The 19239-nt window shown below is 39.4% G+C and overlaps 1 protein-coding gene across 8 annotated transcripts in view; it reads left to right on the top strand.

The window, feature by feature from the left end:
- The window catches only part of unc13bb (unc-13 homolog Bb (C. elegans)), an 87563-nt gene that overhangs the window by 37891 nt on the left and 30433 nt on the right, over positions 1–19239 (top strand). For 5 of the 8 annotated variants that reach the window (XM_016247212.1, XM_016247213.1, XM_016247217.1 and 2 more), the window contains exons 7-12: positions 3431–3488; positions 3742–3771; positions 4223–4436; positions 5128–15018; positions 15602–15898; positions 16002–16092. In XM_016247212.1, coding sequence (XP_016102698.1) covers positions 3431–3488; positions 3742–3771; positions 4223–4436; positions 5128–15018; positions 15602–15898; positions 16002–16092 — 10581 coding nt within the window. The remainder of the gene's footprint in view (positions 1–3430; positions 3489–3741; positions 3772–4222; positions 4437–5127; positions 15019–15601; positions 15899–16001; positions 16093–19239) is intronic. The other 3 variants (XM_016247214.1, XM_016247215.1, XM_016247218.1) reach the window with 3 other exon arrangements.

Genomic DNA, 19239 nt, shown 5'->3' with positions numbered 1-19239 from the left:
AATCAAGGTAGTCCTTTAAATTAGGGTGACCATACGTCCTCTTTTTCCCGGACATGTTCTCTTTTTGGACCTTAAAAAATGCATCTGTCCGGGATTTTTAAATCGGGATTTCTAAATCGCCCAAAATGTCCGGGATTTGGCTTTTGCTTTCTACAGTCACTTTCTACATTAGTGTGCGTTTTTGTATTAGAGCCATGTGAGGACTGTGTCCAGTCCTGCCTACTCTCGCAAACATTCTAATATTGCATATAATTTTCGCGCATCAGGGGGCCACTATCAATATGTGTAGAATATAATCTCTTTTGGATGAGCGCTCGCTGTTCACTTTCGATTTTTGCGATCACGTGCGCTCCGTGTAAAGGAAGATCAGATATTTGTCAATGAGCTCAGGATCTGTTGAGCAGCAAATCCTCCAGCATGGTCTGTCAGCCATCTCTCCTCTCAACCTGTGATCAGTCAAATCTGACTCCTGCAGCTCGTGTTGGATGCAGGGTTGTCAAGTCCGGCTAATTTTATACTGTTGCCATGGCTTGATATAAATGATATAAACTCATTGGTCTCCACCCCATCACTCAAATTTAACTGTTAAGTCAATTTTTTTTTCAAAAGGACAGTCATTTCCCAGCAGAAACATCATACAAGCTATAATGTGTTTCAATGAGAGTGTGTGTGTGTGTGCGCCTGTGTGTGTGGATATGTGAGTTTTTTTTTTTTGTGCATTCTGCAGTCTCAGCCCTTTGTTTGGGTATGCATCTTTTCTGGATTGTGTCAGATTTTGTATAGTCAAAAAATGGAAAAAAATGGGAAAAAATGCCTTTTTTTCCCCCCCGGACATTCCATTCATTCCTATGGCCGGGTCAAAATGAATGTAATAATTGTGGGTGTAATACTTTTTTTATTACACCCACATAGAATCCTCGAATCGACTAAATTTTTTTTGTGTGCTCCATGCTCAAGTGTGACAAAATTAAATAAATAAAAAAAAAATCTGCAGTTTTTTTGTAAATTCCATGCTTTTCCAGTGGCAGGTCAAAATGACCCATGAAGGGACACTTTTGTTACTTTTTTTTATTTTTTTATAGCACCCACCCAACAGCTGAAATTCACTTGAATTTTTTTTCATGTATTGCCGGTTCAAGTGTGACAAATGTAACAAAGTCTCATACCATAAAGATCGACGTTTGATTTTTAAAAAATCTTTAAAAATGAGTTTTGGGTCAAAATGACCGAATTTATGAATGTCTGAAATTAAGAAATAAGATTTAAATGTTAGTATTGTAGCTGCCTTTGGACGATAAAGTTCTCTAATTTAAAAAAGCTAGTTGAGTTAATGTCAGTTTATTTATTTTTTTTGTGCAACCGTCTTATTTATACGTAATTTGTTTTATGTCATTAAGCTATGCAGTTTCTGTGTGAATGATCGGTGGTGGAATTGCAAGGGGCACCAGCTAAAATCTTGCCTAGGGCACCAAATTGGTCAGGGCCGACCCTGGTTAAAGGTTTGAAATGTTGCATAAATTACATTTGACAGAAATGCTTGTATTGAAACATTTTGCATTCCACCTATGATAAAACTGTGCTAGATTTTAAATTGTGAAGAAGGGCCACTGGTAGGAAGCTTTTTAGCTGTGTTTATGATCAATATGCATAACAGTGACTGTAAAATATGTATATTAGGTATGGAAATGACATATTTTGAGTTTTGATATTTGAGATTGCTCTACTTTGGGCGCTTTCGGCATTACTTTAACCACCAACTAGGGCTGGGCGATATGTCAAAAATATCTTCTCAATAACCGCCTTTAAAAAATATCGCGATATCCGATAATATCATCTACCTAAGCCCCGCCCCGCCCCCGCCGAGACAACATTGCCGACATGCACCATAAACACACACCATGTTCAGTTTGGGCTTAATTATTGCCACAAAGTTTGGTTTTACTTTTCTTAGTTTGTGCTTAAACTAACAGAAAACATTAGCTTTGCTGTTATTTTGGTGTTGCTAATAAATTCCACTCTGTTCTTATCAAATTTGTGTTTGAAATTAATTTCGTTTTGTGAGGAGAACTGTTGAGGACAAATAATAGAACCCAATTTTAAGTTCATCATGGTGCAGTTGGACATTCTGGCGGTGATTTGTAAGAATGATAAATACATGTTAATGTCATATAATAATTTTTTTTCCCTTTCTGGTAGCCTACTAGTTCGGAGGTCTCTTTCGGCCCATTTTAAACGGAATAAAAATAACTGCTTTATTTAATGCAGTGCTACTTTTTGTCTTTTTTCTGTTTAACGTTTATTAAACTGCAGATCAAAATAGAACAGGCCTATACCCTAAATAAGGATAAATTATATTGGAACGCATCTCCAAAATAATCACATACACAGATGCACGTTGCCATTACAGTAGTCAGCACTGAACAACAGACAAATAAAATATAAACTGAGGTTACAAAAGTGATTCAGTCAAGATCAGTGAGGGATTTTCTTTTCTTTTGTTCTTTGATTAACATTATAATGACTGGCAGCAGCGGCTGCTGTCAATACACGGATCCAATACACCCTTGTTTTCTTTCTGGGTTTATGGGATAGTTTGATATAATTCTGTGTGTATTTGTCTATTCGAATGTGTAAGAACACGAGAAAGAGAGCTCAGTCCAGTTTTTGCGTATATAAGAGGCGGCTTTTGTGCGTGCGCTTTGTGTGTGTGTGTGTGTGCGCAGAAGTGAGTTCTATTTCGTCGTCTTGCAGTTGAATCTTTTGAAATCACAATAAATGCGCATGCAGAAATCGAGACGCAGAATCGAAATGTAATTTTATAACAAGTAATTTGATTCCTGACCTTAGGCATCTGATCTGGTTTCCGAAATTGGAATAGCTTTTCGATTCCCAACCCTCCTACTAAATTATTTAATTCGTGCATGCACAAAAACCTGTATGGTGACTTTGGGGCTATGTAAAAAAAATTTTGTAACTTACTAGGTTTATCATTTGTCATTTTTTCCTGATAATGTCAATAATCGTCTGTTACCTGACTGTTGACATCGACATTGCGATACTTACGAGACATCGTCGATATACGATAATATCGTCATATTGCCCAGCCCTACCAACCACACCCCAGCCCCCCGACCCGCCTGGCCCGGCCCGGCCTGCACCCACTGTCCTCTTTTTGGAATTTAGAATATAGTCACCCTACCTTAAACGAACCAGTCTCATGACACACACACACGCACACACACGAACTGATTGAAGTGAGTTTTGCTGTGAATTTGCTTGCCATTTAATAGTTATTTTATTTACTGAAATCTGCATGTCACCAATAACTGAGGTTGTTAATTGCTTTAATAGTAATTAATTATTAATTGTACATTATACTTTTTTTCCCCTTGTTGTCTCTTACCATCTTCTTTTACTCTCCTTGTGTCAGTTTCCCTTACAGGATGAAGTAGCGGGACGCCCCCTGCCCTGTGCTGCCTCTCAATGCTGTGAGTGACAACATCCCACACTAGATGGAGCCTCAGCATCATGCCTGATGCTTCACTGTGCTCTCCACTCCTTTACATGCTGCTTCTTGTCACCTTTAAATGGCATAAATGTTAACATACAATCTGTTCACAGCATAAATGTTCACTCAAGCATCAAGCACAAGTAAATTCACATTAGCATTGCAATATCAGTCTTTGTAAATGAGTTTGTTTTTGCACATCTTCTTTCACTCTTAAATTTTAATTTCACCAGGCAACTATTTTGGATGGGCCGACAGTCAGAGTATGTAATGTGTATTCAGATTTTATATAGTAACCCTTTACTCTAGATTATTCCCTGGAACCCCCCCCTGGACCCTCAAAATAAATATGCTTTCATATGCGCCCCTAAGTGTTGAGATTTTTATGCACACTTGTACAAATAAATTAAAATACAACACAAAGCATGAATTTTCCCTGAATTTCCTTGAGTTTTGACCTTGTTGAAATGTGTTCTTTGTGTGCATTGTGAGCTCCTTGTTTTAATTCTCCTGCACTTACTTCCTTGTACTTGTTTATATTATGTGACTACTTTGTTGCAAAGAGACACATTTGATTTCACTTAGATGATCAATGAGATTTGGATTTTACATTTTTCATGTAATCTTTTATGTACATTAACATATTTCATATATAAAAACAAGGACAGATTGGCATTTTGTTGTTTTTCTCACTTGTAATGTTTCCCTGTCTAGCTTTGGATGACCTGGACAGTGCAGTGGATGATAGAGACAGTGACTACAGGAGTGAGACGAGCAGTAGTTTACCTCCACGCTACCACACTACAGCCCAGCCCAACTCTTCACTTCACCAGTATCCCATGGGGCCACACTTTCAGCAGCACATGGATTCCTGTGCTGACTCTTTGCACAGCTTTGAATTTGACTATAGAGATCACCATGCAAGCAGGTACATTCAGTTCCTATGAGTACTGTATGCGTCCATATAGTACTATGCATTCTTTGTGTTCAACTGTGCCAGTTTTACACTTTTAGCTTTGAATGTAATGGTTCTAGGATGGTAATTTCCATAACTACGCTGTGAAATAGCAATTTATATATATGGTTGCAGATTATCCCTGTTTGTTATGCTGAACTTTAAACTTGCAATTTGAGGACGGATTTCCAGTCTTTTAGACTTGTGATTTGTGTAAGAGAAAGAAACTGAAATGTGGTATTCTGAGATTGTGGTTAATCAGAGTCTCTTGTGTGGCCCAGTACAGAACTAATCTGGATAATTCTTTTGCATCAGATCCCTTTTAAAAATACATTAAGTTATGGTTGAAATTACATTTGTGTGTAATTTATGTATTTTCCCACCAGCTGTATGCATAATTTTGGGGGAGGGGGGCGGGGTGATTAAAAATCTGTTGATTAGCGAGTTGAAAAGCATTTAATGGTTCGGTAAAGACTGTATTTTTCGCTTCACATTTCTGGTAATCCGCTTAAATTTTTTTGTTTCATTTCACAACTTTAGTGCATCACTATTACCGTGTTCTTGCTCTCAGCAGCTTTTATCTCTTATGTTGAAATACATATATTTTTTTCTCTTTCTTTCCCCCTCCTTTTTATCCTCTTCCATCCTTTTTAATCTCTGCTAGAATTCCTAATCATAGGGGTAGAGTTAGGATTGTCCCTGTAGATTCAGGCATGGGTGTGGAGGATTGGGAGGTCAAATACAAACTACAGGGTAAAAGTACCCTGTGTGAGTTCCTTGATAGAGAAGAACAGGCATGGATTGAGGAACATGACAGAAAAAATTATCTTGTTCATATTGAAAAGGCTTGCCATGATCCCATAGTCAACCAGTTGTCTCCAATCAAAAAAAAAAATGCTTCATTAAATGCCGCTTACCCAGAAGGCTATGCTACTATTGACCGAAGGCGAAGAAAAAAAATCCGGGACCCAGGAGGGCTGGAGCATGTTGGAGCAGAGCATTACCCACCCGATCTTGCATTTCTCCGTCAAAAACGAAGCGAGCTTGTGTTACGCCAAGTGAAAGAAATGGAAGAGGCTGATGAAAACATGATGCCATGCTTGAAACCATACAAAAATGGCTTACTCTACAAAACAAGAATGTGGGCCAAAAATAAGCTAGAAAACACACTGGAGAATTATGTTGCATATCAAGAGGAAGAAGCAGCTAGACAGAGGGAAGATGTAGGCTTTGATTCTGAGGGCTCAGATGAGCAGTATCCCATTGGCTCTGAAGAGGAGTTGGAGGAAATTACCTCTTTAGCTAAGGCGCTCAGGACTGAGGAGAGGAAAAATGATAGCCACTATGGATATTTCTCAACATATGGGAGCCAAACTGAGAGGCTTCAAGGTTACCGTGATAAGAAGAATGGAAAGGGTAAAATTGGTGGATGGGCTCCAGAGGTCATGCTTTCTCCTGTTGAGGAACCTAGTGATGAATATGTTGATCCTATAGATGAGCTGCAGTGCCTGGTTGAAACCGTATCAGAATATCTAGCTGAAAAAGAAGAGGAAATCAGTAAATATGGATCTTTACCCAAGTCTAACAAATCAAGGCTGTCATCTCAGGGTAGTGCAAAAACAGAATCCGTTGGAGATGAGCAAGGTATCACCTCTAAGGAAGTGAAAGATGAACCCATAGATGCCAAAGAAAGAAATTCAAGTGGTGCTTCTGACCATGGAGTGGCTGGGATGAAGAATGCCATGAGTTCATTATTTAGCTCTTTAACAGATAAAGTTGTATCAAGCTCAAAACAAGTGGACTCTACGTCTGTTGAACAATCAGAGAATTCAAGTAATGTTCCTGTTAGTTCTGGTATATCAAAATTGTTTTCCTTCATGCCAAAGTCTGCAAGTCCCACACCAGTAGCTGTAGTATCCCCTACTCAGGATCCTCTGTGTGATAGGAAGTTTTCAATGCCATCTGTGTTGCCTTTCCAGCCATCTGATGCCAAGTTGCAAAGGGTGGACCTCTCAACTCAACCAATCAGAAATGAGCCCAACAAATACAGTGTTGTCACAGCTCACAATGAGACATCGTCTTCTGTGAATTCAGTATTGGGAAAGGGGAACACTTTCACTGGAGATAGTGTTGTGAATGGAACAGCCAAAAGTTTTACTTTTGATGCAGGGAAAATGCAGCCAGGTGATCAGTCCAGAGCTTTGAATTGCAATACAAAACTCCATACAATGCCAGATGCGTATAAAGTTGCTGATGGTGAAAAACCTAAAGCTTTTAAAAATATCTCTAATGAGATAAATAGTGAGAAGGCACACACTGAGCCTATAACACAAAAAGCTGCTGAAGAGTCAGGTTTTTTCAGTCCTTTTAAGAAATCTTTCAGTTCATTAATCTCACCTGGACCTCCAGTGCCTCCTCAGACTCAAACACAGACAGTTTTTCCTGTTTTCAGATCAGCAGAAGACGTTAAGGTAGAAAAACTTTTAGACCAGTCCACCCTAACAAAACAAGCTTTTGTCTCTTCTGACAATGTATCCTTCCCACAATCTCCAAAGGCAGAAAGAGGGCTGTTTTCTGGATTGTTTAAGTTTGCATCTGGTGAGGATTCAAGTACATCCAAAAGTATGCCACAAAACTCAGTTAAGACAGATCAAACTCTTAATGCCCCAAACAAAATTACAGGTGTAATGCCATCTTCAGTTCATGACGATGCAAAATCAACAACACATAACCACAAAGAACCTGAGGCAACTGCTAAGGGGAACACAGAAACCGGCTGGTTTTCTAGTCTTTTTAAGATGGCACCAACTGAAGATCTGCAGCCTGTTACTCCACATGCCCAAAGGCCTAATATTCAGAACTCTCCACTTCCTCCAGGGTCAAATCAAAATGTACCTAGGATGCAACCTCAGAATCCATCTCCGGCTAAAGAACAAGTGCAACTTAGGCACCAACATCCTAGTCCAACTGAAGTCCCTCATGAAACAGAGCAAAAAGCATCTCAACATGAACGTCAGGGCCTGTTCTCTGGTTTGTTTAAATCAGCTGCTTCTGATGATACATCAGTTACCCAAGCATCTACTAATCAACCACACCAAGGAGGCTTACTCTCAGGAATCATGAAATTTGCTTCTACAGGTGATATGACCACAGGTACTCAACTCAATCAATCACAACAAAAGAGTCTGTCTGCTCTAATAATAAATCAACAAACCCAACCTCACACCCAACAAAGTGCATCTAATCCTCTTTTCGCAGGGCCATTAAATGTTTCCTCCACAGAAAATAGACCCCCTCAACAAAAAGACTTTCAGCAACCGTCAACATTTGCAAGTGCACCACCTCAACAGGGAAGTATTTTATCTGGCCTTTTCAGATTTACCTCCACTGACAAGGTTTCAGACACCGAGACAAAGATCTCCCAGGAGCAACAAAAATCATCAAGTGCAAGTGCCTTTCAAGATCCTGTTCAGCATAATACTGAGGGACAGAGTTGCAACCTTCTTCAGCAGTCCAGAGTCCAAAATAAGCAATCAGACCCACACCAGAAAGGCATATTAGATGGCCCTAGACAAAGTGTATCCCATCAAGGACCTTCTCAACAAGATGGCTTTCTTCCTGGACTTTTCAAGTTTGCATCCTCAGATGTTTCTGTATCTCAATCAACTCAACAAATACAGGCATCTAACAATCAGTCCACTCCACTTCAGCCAACAAAAAATGTGATGGGACAAAGCAAACCATCTCAAGAACAAAAACCCCAGTCAGGTGGTCTCTTCTCTGCCTTTCTCAAAACATCCTCCACTGAGTCACAGGAACTAAATACACCACTTGTTACACAGGAAAGCAAGGAACATTCTTGTTTGCAGCGGTCAGCTATGACAAAACAAAGTTCTCCTGTAGCAAGGCAAGATACATCCTCTCAGTCAGGAATTTTGTCTGGTGTTTTCAATAAACTCGCATCCTCATTTGAGGATGTATCTCCAAACAGCCAGAATTCATTTAAACAGAAACAGGAGCAGCAACACATGCCAACAGAGATTTACACTCAAGGTAAATCAAATAGAAAGCTACCTCAAATACCTCCTCAAAATCAACATGCACTGCAAAACCAAAAGCCCCCTATTCAACAAGGTTTCTTATCTGGAATATTAACCAGGAATACAACAGAAATTTCCCCTGCCAAACCAGAGAATGTGGTTATGGAAGGATCACATTTGAAGTTAAATTCTTTAGGACTGCAGAGACACAAGGTATCTGACCCAAATAATGTGCCAAACATCTGTGACACAGAGAGCCTTGATTTGAGGACTCCAGCAAGTTATGCTCGGTCACAACAGAATCGTGCTGCATACACATCTAATAGTACCAATAATTTACCCCTCTTATATAGCTCACAAAACTTTTTGCTCTCAAGCCAAATAAGAAACATGTCATATAGCACCGAAAATCTTAGTAGCCTCCCTCTTGGTTACCCATCTCAAGCAGTAATGTCACAGGAATATTTAAGGCAGAGTTATCCATCCTTACATGGTGTATCTGATCAATATGCCTACCCACAAGTCTCTTCTTCATATGCATTGGGACTTAGTCCCAATGATGAACACTCATGGATCCAAGAATCTATATTGTGGCAACAGCTGAATGATCAGTCAGTAGGCTGCTATCCTGATGGACATGGAAGTATAGCTAGTGATCCAATCCTCAAATCTTCTCAGTGTCTGAATAAGATAGACATGGATGTTAATCAACAATATTTTCCTACTCAGCCATGGATGAGTTTGCACGCTTTCCAAGGAGAGAGCAATAATCAACCAGAGTATTCCAAAGATATTCACCATAGTTCTATGAGACCGAGATTGTGGAATAGCCACAACAGTTTGGATGTTATTAGTAGTCAGGAATTTGAGGGTGTATTGAATTTGAGCATGAAGAATAATGCTAAATTAGGAAAGTGGAACTCGTTTAGTGCAGATAGTTGTAACAGTCTAAACAGTATTTCATATCATGAGGGATATTATGAGGAAACACCTCCACCTCTGTCTTACTCCGCTAATGGACAGTATATATATCAAGGCACATCAGACATTTGCAGTCAACCTGGGAATAATGGAAGCTATATTAATGTAGCTACATCTCCCAATCCATGGAATTACTCTTCAACAAGCAACATTGATATGGAGGAACATGTGTATCTTGAGGAGTCAGAGTGGTATCAGCAATGGCTTTCACTTTTGGACCAAGGGATGTGGTGGCCAGCAGATGATGGAGATTGTGGATATTTTGTCTACACTGATTATGAGTACATTTATGCTCTACTGACAGATGTGTCTGGGCAGTATGTCTATGCATGTGCTCCAGAACAAGACTGGGGAAATACAGGGGACTTGTATCCTAATGCCTGGCTGTATAATGAGATGGTTAAAGTTTGTGGTTTTAAGATTCCTCTCTACAATGAAGATGAGCTCCTTTGGATTCCAGGGCAAAACCAAAGTGAAGCTGAACTTCTGACCGCACCACTTGACTTGTCGGCAGCCTATAGAAAAGGTAACCAAATCATGAATCTGAACCTAGAGCGTTTCTCTTGGATGTTTGAGAATTCTATTCTTAATCAAAGACTGCAAGCTCTAGATTTTTCCTCTTATCAATTTAATAAGGTTAAAATGGATACAAAACAACAGCTCCAAAACAATTGTGGGTACTGGAATCCTTGTCAGGAAGCTGTTGACCTCTCATATCATGGTGCCAACCACAACAGTGCAAATCTCAATAGCAGAGGAATAAAAGAACTGCTATCCCAGAAGGTTCCCATTTCATTTGGTGCTACCCCAACCACAAATTCCCCTACCATGGGTGTCTACAGCTGCTATCAGCCTCAACAGAGACGACGTTCATCCACTGGAGTGCAAGTAAAGCATATAGATGATGTTTCCGAAGAGGAGTGGAGAAAGAGAGTACAGCCTGGAGAGGAGCAGCCCAATCGACCCATTAAGAAAATATCCTCTTTTCTATCCTCAATTGTTGGCAAAAGTTCGGATTCAGAATCAACCAAAAATATAACTGTCTCAAGGTCGCCTAATGCCAAAGATGCTCCATACACGGGACAAATGCAAAGCAAATTTACTAAATCCTCTGAAACTCGACTTGGTGATCAGCAAGCCAAAAACATGATCTCAACAGGTTTTCATAGTCTTAAATCAAAGATCATAAAGGATGATGACTCCTGTGCAACAGCTCAGTCAGCGAGCACAAATCACTTGGCATCCAAACCAATTTCAACAACATCTGGTGTTTCAGTATCATCTCCAACACAGTCACCAGCTTCCACAACTCCTCAAGGTGCATCCACTTTAAGCTCATCTCAGAAACCCAAACTGGCTAGACAAGCCACAATGTCACAACAGTCCTCTGTTCCTTTAACATCTGTTGGTTCTACTACTTCAATTTCAAGAGACTGCTCAAGTGTAACCTCCAAATCGGCTTCTCCAGAAGGTTCTCAACCAGTAGATACACATGGTGGAAAGCCATCTGAGCAGGCTGGTGGGTTTTTAACCTTTTTCAAGACTGCAGTGGGGATAGAAGAGGTAAAGTCAGATCCCTCTAAATCTACTCAGTCAGTATCTAGACAACCAGAGAAAAATGGATCTGCTTCTGCTGGCAGAAAATATTTAACAACAAATCAAGACGAAACTGGAAAGTCTAGCCTTTTTGGGTCAATAGGTGATATTTTTAACATAGAAAGTCCTTCACCACCAAAGACAAATCTGCAACATTCTCCCTCACACCTGCAATCAACTAATGTACTAAATTATGTGAACAAAGACTGCTGCCAAACAAAAACAATGCCTAAAGTAATTCAGAAGCAACAAACAGTAAGTGCCTCTGGACAAGATGGTCAGTCGGAATTACCTAGTGTATCACAGTCATTTCAGGGAAGGAGTGTCTCAGCATCTCAGATATTTTCCCCCGACGCTAACAAGGTACCAATGCCAGGGAGATCTCAAACTATGCCACCAACTGGGGAGACAAAACCAGAAGCCCCCTCCAAGCAATCTGGTGGCTTGTTTGGTTTCTCTGTTGGGGATATGTTCTCTGGGGCCACAGCCTCTAAAGAGGAAGGCAAAGGGCTGCTGTCCATTTTTGGTGGTTCCAGTCAACAACAACCTCCATCTCAAACTGGATCTGCCTCTCCTCAAGAAAAAAGGGATAGTGCATCTGCAAAAGAGCCTCTAGGCAAAAACATCCTGACTTTTTTTGGAGGTTCCAGCATTCAACAGACTTCACCTCCATCTGGATCCTCAAGTCAAATGCACACACCAGGATCTGCTCCTCTCAAAGAGACTCAAGGTCTCAATTTATTTTCTGTGTTCAGTGGCACTAGTACACAGCAGTCTTCAGCACAACCTGATTCTTGTAATCAAAAACAAACACCAGGCACTGTCCCTCCAAAGGAAACATCAGCCATGGGTTTACTCTCCATGATAAGTGGTTCTGGCACTCAGCAGACTTCACCTGGATCTGGAGCTGATCCACCAAAAGATCCACCAGTAACAGGATTGCTATCGATGTTCAGTAGCCCTAATCAACATCAGACATCACAACCACACTCTACCACACAGCCTGCACCCCAAGAAAATGGACAACAAAAAGAGCCCCTGGGTAAAAGTTTATTTTCTATGTTTGGTGGTTCAGGGCAACAACCTTCACAGCAGACAGGATCAATTTTTGGTGGTATATTAGGTGGATCTTCAAGCTCTACTGAGAGTCCAGCAAAAGGTTTATTCTCTATGTTTGGAGCACAAAGCCCACAACCACCAACTAACAGAGTTCCAGGCGCTGTCCCTACTAATGAGCAGACAATTAAACATACTACTTTGTTGGATGGGTCTAACTCCCAACAAGCTCCACCACAATCTGTCTCTTCTTCTACAAAAGGAGCAACCATTGCAAAGGAACCACCTAAAGACAGTCTAGCAAAGGGTTTAGTTTCGGACTCTGGAATAGCCAGTCACCCAACAGCATTACAGGAAGGCTTGACTCCTGAGTCTGTTGTCCCATCGAATGAGCCATCAGTAAATGAAATACCCTCCTTGTCTAGTGCACCTAGCCCTCAGGAATCCCCACAAAAACCAAGTAAAGAGTCAAAGGAGTCACAAGGTAAAGACTTGATCACTGGACAAATTCCACAGCCAGGTTCTTCTCAACCCTCCTCACTTCTAAGTGGATTGCTATCAAATGAAACCCCTGGTAAAAGTCTTTTGACAAACCTTACTGAAGCTATAATTCAGCCAAGCGAGACACCAGTTACACCAAGCTGTGATCCAACTGTATCAGCACCAAAAGCCCCACAAGAAGTATTGACAACTGTTGATGGTAGATTGGCATCTTCTGAATCTAGTAAGTCGCCGGCACACCAGGAGGATTCTTCTGCTCAGGGTGTAGTACCACCAAAAGAGGGAGCAACCTCAGGCTTGTTGTCAATGTTTTCTGGGTCAGGTTCTCAAAATGTTCCTTCTCAAACTGGGTCTATACTTGGCGGGATTTTCCCTGGTGCCTCAGGATCAAAGGAAATTCCTGGCAAGAATTTGTTTTCTATGTTTTCTGGGCCAAGTTCACAGCCCAGTGCAGGTAATACAGGGCCTAAACTTGAGAGTAACAGTCCAGGGGCTTCTACCTTCAATGAGTTACCAGGAAAAGGTTTATTTTCTGTGTTTGGTGGATCAAGTCCACAACAGGCCACTCCTCAGTCTTCTTCACTATTAGGTGGTCTTCTATCTGGAGTTGCTTCTAAAGATGCTCCTGGAAAAAGTCTTCTTTCCATGTTCGGTGGGCCTAATTCAACACCTTCACCTAGTCAAACAGGATCAACATCCAAACCATCTGAAACTGAGGGGCTGTTGAAGGTTGCATCATTATTCTCTCGAGGGGATGCCACTGAGGATAATAAATCAAAGACAGTGGGCTTTAGCCTGTCAAATTTGGGCTTCATGGAGGAAAAGAAATCCGGACCACAGAATGATGATTCCAAGTATTCTATTCCCTTGGGCGATCAACAAAAAACAGCAGCTTCCATGGCTCCAGTCTCTGCTGATATTGCTGACAAAAGCTCAGATCACGTTGTTGAGACAGTTGCTGCTGAGGGGAGTAATCTAGATGTTACCATAAATAATTCTAGTTTGCATGGACATGCTTTATCAAAGGATGTTGATTCTAACTCGGAGCAGAGTACAAAAACAGAAATCCAGATTACAGATCACAAACCTAAGTCTATAAAACAGACTGATTCAATAGAGCCCAATGCCTCTGGCTCTGAAAGACTTCAACATAATGAACAACAGAAATCTGTCATAGACTCATCAGCTGAAGCAGTCAGTGGGTTTATGTCTAAACTCTTTACTGGTGCCAGTTCAGCAACAAATTCATCAGGAAGTCTCTTCTCACAAACAACCACAGAAAAAAACTCACTCTTTGACCTTCCAAGTAGCTTGCCCATGGAATCTATAAAAAATGACCTTTTCAGTATGTTTAAATCACCAGAAGCACCCAAAGCAGCTGACATAGCACCATCTATTACCTCTACTCTTCAGTCTCTTCAGTCAGTCCAAGATCAGAATGCACATAATAATTCACTGTCATCTTCTGGGGATGTTACATTGTCTGGAGACAAAGATGAAAAAGATAAAGTAGAAACCCTATTATCCATGAAAGAAATGTCTGCTAATGATACTTTGAATAATTCAACAGTTGCAAGTGTAGATCCCACAGTAGCGTCCAGCTGCCATCCAGGTGAAACAATTGTTAAGGAGCCTTCTGACGTTAAAGTAATACATGAGAAAACCATTGTCATTATTTCTGAACCTGAAGCAAAGGATACAGACAAATCAATATCTGCAATAGACAGTAGTTCAAAAGTGGCTCAAAATCCTCCATCAACAGAAACTTCTCAGTCTATATTTGGCATGCCAAGTTTAACAGCACCCAAGTTGGGTTTCATGGCTGGAGCTGCAGATGCTGGGAAGTCTTTTGGATCTTTCTTTTCTTCATCACCCTCAGTACCAAGCACAGAAAGTGGCAAGCTTCTTTCTGGGCTTAAGTCATTTTCAGCAGGGCTGTTTCATGAGGAGGAGTCAAAAGAAGAAACATCAGCATCTTTGTTTGGAACAAAATTGGGTTTTCCATGGCAGAAAGAAACTCAAGAACCTCCTAAGCAACAAAGACCTCCAGTTGTTACAACCCAACCTAAAGCTCAAAAGAATGAAGTTCACATTGAGAATAGTACAACTGCTGAAATAGGGCATGACAATTTTATGTCAAAGGAAGAAAATGGTGAAATCAAACACACTGTTGATGTTAAACAAGAAATGGTTGCAAATTCTGAAGTCCAAAAGAAAGAATTTGTTGTCCCAGAAAATGACACAGATGAACCCCAACTCAGTTTATCCACTCCTGATCCTCCTCTTCTAAAAGAATTGGAAATCCATATCCAGACCCCACCCTCTACAGATGATTCTTCAGGATTACAGCAGGAAAAGAAGGACCTTTTGATTCCAAAAAGGCTAGTAGCAGCATACTAAATGGTTTCATAAACCATTTATGTTGCACTAAGTTTACATGCACAGTCATTATTCTATCAAAAGGTTTTTTTTGTTTTTTATGTTGTTCATCTATCAATTTCTGGGCTTTGGTCTCTGCGATGAAATAATTATTAGAATAGGACTTCTAGTAGTGCTCACGCAAATCTGCTGAAGACCACTTAACCCATGAAAAAGTGCTATTTATTACATGTATGCCATCTGAAATATTCAAATTCAAACTTAAGGGGCTCATTTTAATCAAAATATCTCAATATGCTGAATAAGAATATTAATGTGCATGTAAACACGCTCATTGACTTTAATTTTAGCTTTAGTTTACGAAAGTGGTGGCTTTCCCAATGTGTGATTTGTTTCTTCTCAGTGCTATGTGATTTTTGTATAGTAACTGTGCTTTGGTTCGTTGTAACTTTGTATTTCCTTTAGCTGTGTGTAGCATTTACTGTTTCTTAATTGGAGACTGGCTACATTTATGTCGTTTTAAAAATCTTAGTTACTGTAGCTCACTTGCTGCTTTCTTTTTTTGTTTCTTTTCAACAACACTAGCCTTGTGGACTCCAGTCGTTTTGGATCTTCAGGGAACCTCAGCCAAGCTAGTTCCCAGCTCAGTGAGACTGGTCAAGAGAGTGCTGCTTGTTCAGAGTTAGAGGAGTCCTACCATTCCTACCACAGTACCGGCTATCGACCATCCAGAAATGGGCATCACCCTACCAATGGACATACATCCTGGGGGGAAGATGAAGGATTGAAATCTTCCCAAGAAAATGGAAAGGGTATAAGCAGCACCATAAAAAAGGAAGCGGTTTCTCAAGTGAACAAAATGCCTGATAAAACTCTCAAAGGGTAAAGATATTGTATTGGCTTACGGTGGTTTTCCAGTGCACATTTGGTATAATGAATATTCAATAGCATGAATTAATTTTCATACAATGTTTTATTTTTGTAGCTTCAGGGACGATGGAACGCCTTTGCCATTCTCTCCATCCAGATTGCGCTGGCTTAAGGCAATCAACAAAGTGAGAGTTCAACTTAAGGAGGTATAGTAGGGAGCTCATACCCTCCATCTCCTTTGTCTATTCCTTTTTAAGTTGATCCAGTGTTTCACACTTGATATTAAACACTACCCACATATTTTTTCCTATAAACCTGCACCAGTTATCAGCATCTTATCAATCAAAATTATCATTTGAATTTGATCCGCTTCCCTTTATTGCTTTTCAGTAGGTAAGTCTGAATTGCACAACCCCATTCAACTCATTCATGAACATCTGTTTTGGATTGGTTGAGTTTCACCATTTAAGATTTAAACTTGTGAAATGTAAGTTTTTGAAACTTTGTGGAAATAATTTTGGTTGGTTGCAACTTGGAGATATTAAATTCATGAGTGCAATGAATGTGGTGGTATTCCACTTTGGTACTCTATCAGCTAGGCAAGGCATGCTGGATTCTCAGCCTAGACCTCGCAGCCTTAATCTGCAAGGGCCAAGGTCAGGCTCTGAAGAGTTGCTGTCTGATATCGCTGATAAAGTCTCAGGGAGTAATTCGCATTGAGCGGCAGGGAGCTAGAGATAGCATGCGTCTTGAAGAGTATTTAATGACTAGTTAAAAGAAATTGGGGACTTGACTTTTAAAGTTCACAAAGTAAAGTACATGGCTATTGCTATTGCTTATGCCTAATTATCAAAGTGGAATACGGTATGTTAAAGATGTAAATACAGCATGTTGATTTAAAATAATCATTTTAAAGGAAAAATAACAATAAAAGGCCAGAATTAAGTTTTCACAAGTTTTTTCCATAAATCATTTAAAACCAGTTTATTTATTATAAAATATAATAAATTATTACAAACTATTTAGTTATTGCGTGCGCGCACACACACACACAAATATATATGCATTTTTATTTTATATTTTTAATTTTATATTTTAATTGATTTACCCAAATTATAAATTTTTAAATGAACTGTTTAATAATATAAATGATCACAATCTAGATTTTTTCCCTTTTTGTTCATTGTCCTGTTGTTTGTTCTATAAATGTTGGCCTATTTTACTCTCTTTTCTTCACTCTCTCTCTCTTTCTCTCATCCTGACAGCCAGTAATTAGCTATGCTGTTGTCCCCCTTCATTTCTTTAATTTGACCGCACAAAATTGAGTGTGTGAGCCACTAGAAATAAATGAACATTGCGGGCACTTATGTGGCTTGATCGCCTCGCACTTATGTGGCTTGATCGCCTCGCATTGAGTCTTAATAAATCCAAATTAATAGTGTCACCAAATCATAATGGCAGATCAGATTAATTCCATCTTGGATTGCTTTGGATAAAAAGTGCCCGCTTAAGATTTTATGTTACAGAATGTCTGTTTTTTTAATGTATAATGTGTACAGGTGGAGTAATTTATTCTGATAACCTAACTTTGCTCATGCTAATTAAGTCATCTCACATATGTTGCTCTTCATTGAGGCTCACATTATAGTGATTGCTGCTTGAGACTTGTGGTGGATGCTTATGTAAAATCTGCTAAATTAATACAGTGGAGACAATGGGTGTGGTTTAACACACTGCTTGGCTGCATACATTTTTGTGTGGAGAAGGACATAAGAAATTATTCGAGTTAAGCTTATTCTTATAAATATCTACACTGAAGGAGTTTACAGGCTCTTGTGTGCTATCTTACAAACATAAATCAAACACAGATAGGACATTTAATCCTGATTTCCACATCTCTCTGTCTTAAAGGTGTAATAAGATTTGACTAATCCCCTAAATGGCCCTATCATCTTTAGTATTGTTTAAAAGGATATTTTTAAAAATTATTATTCACATTATGTGTACCATATCATGCCTTATTTATAGTGGATTGTTGAGCAGTATTATAACTTTCCTGTCATTTGCTTAATTGATTGTACATTATTTCTGACTCTGTGTATTTATGAAAGGGGAAAAAATGCATTGTAACATGCACATGTTTAACAGGAGGCAGGCACACAGCAATGCCGATAAGAGAGAATAGGGACATAGAGGAGAGATGGAATGCTGGCGTTTTGACAATTCCAGATTAGCTTTGTGCTGGAATACATCGCCAGAGGACACTGTGAATAAGAGCGAGAGAGTGAGGGAGAGAGAGTGAGGAGGATGTTTGAGGCAGAGATGCTCCACTGTGACCGTGTCACACTAGCCTAGACTGGAACCCACTCAACTGTGCCGATGTCTGTGTGTGGAGAGGGTTGTGTCGGCTTCTTTGTTCAAGATGTGTTGGTTTGCCAAAGCAGCCGATTGGATAATTCCTTGCAGAAAAGGAGTGTTGATTAGGTCAACCATTTGATATCCAGAAGCATTTTTATATGCAGGTGGTTTGGAGGTTGTTGAATCTTCAAAGTGAAACTTGATTTTTTTTCTGGAGGTAAGTTTTGTACTTTTTCAGTCTTGTGTTGATGAATTGTATGAAATTTGTCAAGAAATGTCGAGGGCGTATTTCACTTGAAAATCTATTTTGCATGAAAATAATTTAGTCTTTTAATGGAACCTTTCACTAGTTTATGAGGTTCATCTGAAAATGTTGAATGCATGATGGTGTTTTATAAACTAAAGGTGAAATATTTATTGTAATTGAATTATTGTTAACCGTGTAGTTCAGTTTTCAGATGGTTTAAGTTCTAAAATATAGATTTAAGTCCTTTAAGATGGTGATCACAGACACCAAACACCAGGAGTAATAGAAAGTATTAATTGTATAATTTAAAATATATTAAAATTAATTAACTCGTACTTTCTTGACTGCAGATGAAAAGGCAGATAGGACAGATCACCTGCTTTGGGATAATTTTGTGTGATATTTATTTATTTATTTTTTCTGGGTGGTTTGGTGAGGTGGTTGTTAAAACTCATGTTCTGGTTCAGTCTCTGAAGGTACTGAAAGCTATAATCCATTGCACCCTTGAGCAAGGCACTTAGTCAATCTGAAAAGTGTTCGACAACCCATGTCACTTCTGTAATGTGATGTAACGGGAATGAAACGGGATAGTCGGTGAAATATAGTTGTGAAGTGTAGTCAGTGAAGTATAGTTGTAAGATAGTTCTATATATATATATATATATATATATATATATATATATAATATAATATATATTTTTTAAAATATGATATATTGTGATATATATCTCTCTGTTTTATATTTTTT

The sequence above is a fragment of the Sinocyclocheilus grahami genome, unplaced genomic scaffold, assembly GCF_001515645.1.
Source record: "Sinocyclocheilus grahami isolate Dianchi unplaced genomic scaffold, SAMN03320097.WGS_v1.1 scaffold828.1, whole genome shotgun sequence".
Classification (NCBI taxonomy): Eukaryota; Metazoa; Chordata; class Actinopteri; order Cypriniformes; family Cyprinidae; genus Sinocyclocheilus; species Sinocyclocheilus grahami.
The sequence above is the reverse complement of the archived record's forward strand: the minus strand, read 5'-3'. Positions and strand labels throughout refer to the sequence as shown.